Source organism: Thalassophryne amazonica, chromosome 18 (genome assembly GCF_902500255.1).
Source record: "Thalassophryne amazonica chromosome 18, fThaAma1.1, whole genome shotgun sequence".
Taxonomy (NCBI): domain Eukaryota; kingdom Metazoa; phylum Chordata; class Actinopteri; order Batrachoidiformes; family Batrachoididae; genus Thalassophryne; species Thalassophryne amazonica.
Genome location: NC_047120.1, coordinates 61,164,877 through 61,173,932, shown reverse-complemented (window position 1 = coordinate 61,173,932; position 9,056 = coordinate 61,164,877). Strand labels below are relative to the sequence as shown.

The following is a 9,056-nucleotide window of genomic DNA, read 5'->3' as shown; positions in this document are numbered from 1 at the left end:
TGATCAGTGATCACTAGGAGTGTGGACAGACTGTGCGGTGATAACCAGTCACTAACGGTGTGGACAGACTGTATGGTATTATAACTGATCACTAACAGTATCGATAGTCCCTGTGGTGATTATCAATTGGTAACAGTATGAACAGACTGTGGTGATCAATGATCACTAACAGTATGAAGAGATTGTATGGTAATAACTGATCACTAACAGTATCTACAGGCTCTCTGGTGATTATCGATTGACAGTATGGATAGACTGTGTGGTGATAATTGATTACCAACAGTATGGACAGACTGTGTTGTCATAAGTGATCACTAACAGTATCGACAGTCCCTGCGGTGATTATCGATCGGTAACAGTATCAGTACGGTGGCCGTGTTCGGTCACAGTGGTCTCAGTCATGGAGGGGGTGACTGTGGGCCAGGTATTTGACGCGGAGTGCATCCTCAGCAAACGGCCCAGAAAGGTGAGTGTGACGGCTGTGGGTCGGTCTGTGTGGGTCTGTGGGTGTATGTGATTGTGGTTCACGATCTGTGTTGTCCTCTGCAGGGAAAGTTCGAGTATCTGGTCAAGTGGAGAGGCTGGTCGTCTAAGTAAGTAGCATGCTAACGTTAGCCGCTAGCGTTAGCCTGCGCTGCTAACGGCTCTCAGACAATAGCCCCCAAAAACATAACAGCAGCGATTTAAAGTCGTTATTCTTCATCGTTTCGACTCACGTACAACACACAAACCGAGCTAAAGCTGCAGTTTAATCACTGATACGGCTCATTTGTCTTCTGTGTGGAAACGTTATGTTTAAAATGATTAATGTGTCGATAATGTTTTACGATTAATCGATTTTTGTAAAAAAAAAAAAAAAAAAGGCAGAAGAAAAATCAACTCCGTTCTAGAGCCCAAAGATTTCACATTCAAAGATAGTTTAAACACAGTCTGTGACATCTGATCTGAAAGTATTTAAATCAGTTTGTGACTAAAATTTCTAAACTCATTATGTTCCGACGCGTTTTAGGGCCACAGATTTTTTTTTTTGTCATAATATTATGAGTAATTTTAAGACTTCGAGAATAAAGTCGTAATTTTCTGAGAAAAAAGTCATAATATTACAAGAAAAAAGTTGAAATATTATGACTTTATTCTCGTAAAAATTAAGAATTTATTCTCGTAAAAATTAAGAATTTATTCTCGTAATATTACGACTTTATTCTCATAATATTACGACTTTATTCTCGTAGTCTTAAAATTAATACTTTATTCTCGTAATATTCCAACTTTATTTTCTAAGTCCAAAAAAAAGAAATTCAATGTGGCCCTAAAACTCCGTCCTAGATTATATCAGCGTAATCATAACATTTTGTTTTATGTCATGATTTAATTTTTTTTCTTCGTATTATTATATCAGCTACAAATATCAATAAATCACATTTAACCAAATAATCAGAGTTTAGAGAATCCTCAGTTCAGTTCATTGATAGGCAGGAAGATCATTGATGTGCTCTTGAGCAAGGTTCTGAGTTGATAGCAGCATGCAGCTGAGAGCGTCTCTCACCGATGCCCTGAAACCATTTAAGATAACTTTTTTGTATAGCTGATGATTAAAGTGTCACAAAATATCAAACTAATTTCTCAATGGGATTAAATCAAAGTGGCTAGCCGTACATAGTCATATTGATAATACACATTTCTATCCACACATAACTGTATTGATAATGAGCGTTTCTATCTGTACGTAGCTGTGTTAATTATCCCATAGGGTTAGTGTTATGGCTAGGGTTTGGGTTAGACACTATGGCGCAAGTGGTAGCTAAAGGCTCAGTGTTCAAATCCCTGTCATTTTGAGCGTTTCCTTTCTTTCTGTTTCAAGTATAAAATGCATATATAACAATCAGCATAGCCATAGATAATTACGAATATTTTGGAACTAGAGAATGTGTTTGAGATCGTCACTTCAGAACACATTTTTGATCCTGTGTGCGAATAGGAAACAAAAGTACAGTAAAGGTTTGTAGTCTCATAGTCACATGACATCCAGTCATAATCGCTACGTACGAATAGAATTACATATTACCAACATGGCTAATTAAATTCAGACCAGTCAGACAGCCTGACTTATAAATTACTTAACGGGTTAATCACAGATTGAAATGAGTTTCTCTTGATTATAAGATTCATATTTCACTTCCTTTCATAGCTTGTGAAGTGTAGCTAATAACAGTGTTTGTTTTGTTCATCACATCTTTATGATGATATTTTCAGGCACAACAGCTGGGAGCCCGAGGAGAATATTTTGGATCCACGGTTATTGGCGGCATTCCACAAGAGGTCAGTCACGCTGCAATCATATGTTGACCTGTGCTGGCATGTTCTTATAGCATGATTTATTGTAAGAACAAAATAAAAAGTGAAGATGAATGCTAGTGGGCGAGCTAATGCTACTAAAGGCATTAATGCTCTTGGGGCACTAGTGGTAGTGGAGGCTAATATTGGTGGAAGCGCTCATGTTAGTTGAGATGCTATTGCTAGTTGAGGCACTAATGTTCACGGGTCAGCTCATGCCAGTTCAGTGCAGCGCTGCCTACGTTCAGAGTGTTCAGTCAAATTAAGGTTCAGCCTTCCCATCAGACAATATCCCATTTGTTTTTCAGAGAACAAGAACGGGAGCTGCTGTTCCAAAAGAAAGGAAAGAGGCCAAGAGGGCGTCCACGGAAGATTCTGGTACTTGTTTTTAATCACTGTCACAGTTAAGCTCCCCTTTAAATTTAATGTCGCTGCCTGTTTAAGATGTTTTCTTCTTGCGTTCGCGTTTTGTGGACTGTCGGCTTTGTGACTGGAACAGAAAACTGATCAAATCTCGGCTCAAGTCTCCCAAAGTGTAGTTGAAAAATAGTTTTAAGGGCGGTGATTCCTAACCCTGGTCCTCAGGGACCCCAAACCTGCCCATTAGCCATTTCTCCCTGTTCTGCCAAGATCTGCATTCAGGTGTGCTTAGCCAGTCAGGAGCTAACAGGCTACTGACTGGGCCAGTCAGCTTTTGGCAGAGCAGACGGGAAAATGTGCAGGTTCGGGGTCTCTGAGGACCAGAGTTGGGCTCTCGTCCAGCTATTTCCAAACTTAAGAATGCCGGGGCCGCTTAAAAACATGTTAATTCTTTGTTTTAATTACTGCTGGTTACATATAATTGATAAAATGTAATTAAGTAGTAAATACTTTGGAGGTGATATAATACCACCCTGTCATTTTAGTTTAAATCTGCATCAAATATGCAGTCAACAAGACAAAATGCCCCATATATATATACACATATATATATACACACCGCCCCCTGATGAGGAGAACTGAGAAGTGGTGGTGGTGAACTAAACATGTCCAAAGAGTCCTTGATGTAGAGGAACTAAACATGTCCAAAGAGTCCTTGATGTAGAGGATGTTCTTATTGTGATGCATGTTAAATTTTTTTGTGCTGTTTCATATTGATATGTCTTTTTAGCCACCTGCACCAGCCTCCACAAAGAACAACCGTTCTTCCTCCTCCTCTTCCTCTGGCCTTTCATCGTCCGCCTCATCCTCTTCTTCAGAGGATGAAGATCACACAAAGAAGGCAAAACCCAGTCCTCGCCTGCACCCGGTCCCACAGAAAAGACCCCAGATCCTGCTGGCCAAACCCGATCCATCCCGCAAGAAGAAGCGTGGGAGGAAGCCACTCCTCCCTGACCTGAGAGCTTTAAGACAGGCGAAGAGCAGGCCGACACCTTCACTACCTCCGCGCCACCACCATGTGCTCAAATTGCACCGGGACCTGCCGAGGGAGGATCCTCGGTCCAGTGTCAAGAAGCCCTTGCAGCCGGCCAGTTTCACCTACACCGGGCTGGGCCGGGCTTCCAGGGATGATGGGCCGTCCGTGTCCCAGAGTTCTGCCAGCTCATTCTCACAAGGGCCTCCTTCCAAACCTGGAACACTTAACTGCGTTTGGGCCAATCGTTCTTTATCCGGCTCATCTCAATCCTCATCATCCTCCCACAGCAAAGCCAGTCCACCCCTGCAGAGTAAGAACTCTCTGACTGAGCTGAAGCGCTCTGTCTCCGAGACGAGCAGCAACAGAGGAGACGCCTTCAAGGTGTTGCCTCAGAAACATGGTTCTGGCTCAGGTTCGTTGGGCTTGAATAACAGCTACGGAAGAGGCCAGGCGGCAGTCCAGCGTCAGGCTTGCCTGGGCCAACACAAACAGCAGAACTCCAGCTTTTCCAAACCATTACCCTCGCTAACCTCACGTGAGCGGAGCGACCAGGCGCTCAGCCTCAGAGCACTGAACCTGCAGAGTGTCAACAAACCCGTAAACCTTCAGGGAAACAGCACAAGCGGTGCTGCAGCAGCATCCGCCAGGCTAAGCTTAAGGAGCGGCAGCGGGGTCAGTGGCATCAAAATGGGGAGTAACAAAGAGACTCGAACCTACGCAGGCGGGCAGCGCTGTGGCCTGGCAGCAGGTGACAGCGGAGATCAGGTGAAACTGAGAGAAGCAAAGGAACTGTTACGCGAGGCTGAGCGAGACGGTAAAGGAGGCGGGAAGAAACTCAGCTCGCAAAATCGAAGCCTGAATGAGCTCAGCACCGGCGACTCCGAAACCAGCAGCAGCGAATCAGAACACGACGCCTCCCTCTTTCCCGACAGCAGGCCCTGCCTTGATGCCAGTGTAACCATGTCAGACACGGATCTAGAAACGGATTGGCGGCCGACCCGGAGCCTTTTGGAGCACGTGTTTGTCACAGACGTCACAGCTAACTTCATCACGGTGACAGTGAAGGAGTCGCTGACCAGCGTCGGTTTCTTCAATTCCAGAAATCACTGATGATGAGCGACGCCGTACTCAGCATTGCTGATCTGGAACTGAACTAGCAGTGATGAAACTCCTGCCACCAGAGAGTCCGAGCTAGACCTTAGTCTTTTTCATTTGGAACAGGAACGTTGTGCCGTCAGCTATTTGACAGTTTCTGTGATGAGGGGAAAATCTCGCTGAATGTAAACTCTGTCCAATCAAAGATGTAACGTGTTGACAGTGAAACATCGTCGGTATCCAGATGGTATTTACACCACAAACCAAAAACGTTTGTAGGAGCTCACACTCAGTCGACAGCTCTTTAGTGAAGCGTTTGTCAAAACGTTTCACAGTGATTCATTCCATTATTAAAAACAAAATACTGAAATTATACTGCCAATAAAAATACAAAAAAAAAACAAAAAAAAAAAACAAAGCAGCCGTTAAAACTGTTAAGAAACACCTCATTGTAGCTTTCAAGGCGATCTGCTCGTGTTTCATGTTATCTGATTTTTATTCTTTTGGAGTCATTTTCCAAGACCAACCAGCTAAATTCAAATACGCCTATCTTCCAAAACTGAAATGACCCAATTTTGACATCATATCATACAGAATTATTTTAAACTAATGTAAATGTGTTAAACTGGGTCAAAGCATTTTGTAACTTCTTAATTTGAATTTAAAGCTAAATTACACCTCATTTATTTTAAAGTTGGGATTTAAAACAGTTTGACATAAAGTGCAGACTGGTTTCAAGTGGCATTGAAATGCAACATTAGCTGCTTTGTATTGAATTTAAACAGGATTCAAACGAGCATAAAAGGGACCTCTTTTTTGTTGGTATAATAGTGTCATTCTAAGTGTTAAATACATTTTTACAGTTATTTTCAAAATTTGCATTTTCTGTTAATTATCATGCTAAACAAATTTGCTAAAAATAAATCGCGGCTAGAGGCACTGCATTTAAACCAGAAGTGACGTACGTGTATGGGGAAATGTATTTACAATACAACAGGAAGTCATAAGCTCTGCACCTCCACATGGATGCCAAACAGTTTTTAAGTTTTCTTTTATTTTTGTCTTGGTGGATCATTGGATTTATTTTAATTGCGGGAAGAGTCAACTGATGTCTGTGGGAAACGCTGACGTGAATGAATGAGGCGCTGTGACTCTTTCAGTTTTAAAAATAAGTTAATTTTGTTGTGAAAAAAACGCCGGTGTTCTCTGGTTCAGCCTGAAAACACAGAGCGACTTATTTTAAAACACTACGTTTCTTCAGCCATGACAAGAAACTATTTTCAGATGTTGTTTTCCAAAATCAGTTGTTTTCGTCAGGCTGTGATTTTGAATCTGACTGAAACAAACAAGTAAGATTAACACTTTATATTTGAATTTATATCATGTCCTCACCTAGACTGAAAAATAAATATTCTACTTTTGAAACTCACCTGTTAAGCCCCAAAACGTGAATCAGCTGCAAATCGTGACTTATCTGCAAACCGTGAATTGCAAAACGTGAATATTGGAAAAATATCTCTTTCATCAGCCAAATTCTGAGAGCAAATGCAAAGTACGAAATGATCATTTTACACTCAACAAAAATATAAACGCAACACTTTTGGTTTTGCTCCCATTTTGTATGAGATTAACTCAAAGATCTAAAACTTTTTCCACATACACAATATCACCATTTCTCTCAAATATTGTTCACAAACCAGTCTAAATCTGTGATAGTGAGCACTTCTCCTTTGCTGAGATAATCCATCCCACCTCACAGGTGTGCCATATCAAGATGCTGATTAGACACCATGATTAGTGCACAGGTGTGCCTTAGACTACCCACAATAAAAGGCCACTCTGAAAGGTGCAGTTTTATCACACAGCACAATGCCACAGATGTCGCAAGATTTGAGGGAGCGTGCAATTGGCATGCTGACAGCAGGAATGTCAACCAGAGCTGTTGCTCGTGTATTGAATGTTCATTTCTCTACCATAAGCCGTCTCCAAAGGCGTTTCAGAGAATTTGGCAGTACATCCAACCAGCCTCACAACCGCAGACCACGTGTAACCACACCAGCCCAGGACCTCCACATCCAGCATGTTCACCTCCAAGATCGTCTGAGACCAGCCACTCGGACAGCTGCTGAAACAATCGGTTTGCATAACCAAAGAATTTCTGCACAAACTGTCAGAAACCGTCTCTGGGAAGCTCATCTGCATGCTCGTCGTCCTCATTAGGGTCTCGACCTGACTCCAGTTCGTCGTCGTAACCGACTTGAGTGGGCAAATGCTCACATTCGCTGGCGTTTGGCACGTTGGAGAGGTGTTCTCTTCACGTATGATGCGAAGGAGATGTGTTGCACTGCATGAGGCAAATGGTGGTCACACCAGATACTGACTGGTATCCCCCCCCCCAATAAAACAAAACTGCACCTTTCAGAGTGGCCTTTTATTGTGGGCAGTCTAAGGCACACCTGTGCACTAATCATGGTGTCTAATCAGCATCTTGATATGGCACACCTGTGAGGTGGGATGGATTATCTCAGCAAAGGAGAAGTGCTCACTATCACAGATTTAGACTGGTTTGTGAACAGTATTTGAGGGAAATGGTGATATTGTGTATGTGGAAAAAGTTTTAGATCTTTGAGTTCATCTCATACAAAATGGGAGCAAAACCAAAAGTGTTGCGTTTATATTTTTGTTGAGTATATATACCGTGGCATCAAGTGGGACAAAATGGGATGCATTGGCACGGCGAATTACGCAGCAGTGCGGGGGATGTTTCATGTTAGTGAGTGAACAATCCAAAGCTTGATGAATTCTGCTTCATGTTGATAGGAAGAGTCAACATTGAAGAATCAAAAACTTACGTCGCTATGAACGCTTGGCTGCCACAAGCCACTTTTCCTTGTGGTAACTTTTCAAGGTCTGCATTCATACTGAAACTCAAGATCAAGCCAGCTTTTGCCTTCTGCTCCACGGGAGGTTTCTGTCCTCCCAGAGCTCACCTTAAGGGACACCTGCATTTGACAGGTGTGCCAGACTCCCCATCTGCCACTGTCCCCAGAGCAGGTCACACCCAGTGAGGCCGGGCACTTTGCCCCCCAGAAAAAAATATTTCTGCAAAGGTAGGGTTTGTGATTTAAAAAGAAAAGTAATTGATTAACAAACTGATCATGAATGATATTCACGTCTTACGTCTTACATTTTGCAAGAGTTCCGTTAATGTTTTGTGGGATATTTTATTCACGATTTGCAGCAAAGTTATTAACAGTTCGTGGATATTCGCAGTTTGCATAAATTTTCATTAATGGTTTGCGTATAATTCATGATTCGAGTTAACATACCTCCTGCAAAGACTTCCCCTCTTATCCGGGATCCTGTTTCCGGGGCTCACATTGACTGTGGCTTGCTCCACGTTTGCACACTTACTGAAGTCAAATAACGTTGGCACTGCAGTGTCTTTCAACAAGTTTTTTGGTTTTGAACCCATGAGCTCCACTCTAAAATCTCTTTCGGAGCAGTCCCACTTAAAATATTCACTACACACTTTTGATAACCTGTTGCGCTTAGCCACTGCCTGAGCCTTTCCTAATGTTTCACCGATAGCCCATGATAGCTAACATTCTATCTTCTGTATCCATCGTTATTGCAGCAGGGAGCCATGAAAACGCCCCCATTTTCGCAAAAACGCTCTCCAACTTTTTCCTTACTTGCACATAGAATTCAATATGGATACAATATAGGGGGAGCTTGGTCCCCATACGCATACGTCATAAAATTTCTGATCAATCAGATTTGTTCTTTATAATTTTTAATTTTAGTGATTTATTACCAAAAACAAAAAAACTCATGAAAGGTGGGAAATGCTTGTTTTTATTATGTTTTATCAGAGAAAATAAGGATTATATTAAAGCTAGCCCTTCTTTAAGGTGTGAAAGTGGATGTGTGATGGTTTGTTTGTTGGATTTCAGAGTACAACAATAAATATTGGACAGTTTTAATGATCCAACAATTATAAAACAATCAAGAACAGAATGTTTAATTCTAATCAGTCATTTCCACCCCACAGTCATGTGGACGTGTAAAGTGTCAAACTGGTATTTTACAGCATCAAAGGAAAGCTGGTCAAGCTTTGACAGACTTCAGTTTTTGGAATGGGACCTCAGTGCCTCAGATTCTTCAGGATTCTCAGACAGACTGTGGATCTGCTGCCGGTATCCAGCAGCTCGTCAACACTCCACCTGCT

General features: G+C 42.1%; 1 protein-coding gene across 1 annotated transcript; it reads left to right on the top strand.

Annotated features, from left to right (window-relative positions):
• Positions 1-323: 323 nt before the first annotated feature.
• On the top strand, positions 324-5,088 carry LOC117530429 (chromobox protein homolog 2-like). The gene is made up of 5 exons (XM_034193310.1): positions 324-466; positions 550-593; positions 2,254-2,319; positions 2,643-2,712; positions 3,485-5,088. Exons 1-5 carry the CDS (start codon positions 401-403, stop codon positions 4,838-4,840), a joined length of 1,602 nt encoding a protein of 533 aa, XP_034049201.1. The 5' UTR covers positions 324-400; the 3' UTR covers positions 4,841-5,088.
• Positions 5,089-9,056: the final 3,968 nt, after the last annotated feature.

Bases quoted from the DNA above. Each gene is read 5' to 3' on its own strand.
- LOC117530429 (XM_034193310.1), top strand. From the start codon at position 401: ATGGAGGGGGTGACTGTGGGCCAGGTATTTGACGCGGAGTGCATCCTC. The intron at 594-2,253 runs GTAAGTAGCATG...TGATATTTTCAG, and splicing joins TGGAGAGGCTGGTCGTCTAA to GCACAACAGCTGGGAGCCCG. The intron at 2,320-2,642 runs GTCAGTCACGCT...TTTGTTTTTCAG, and splicing joins TTGGCGGCATTCCACAAGAG to AGAACAAGAACGGGAGCTGC.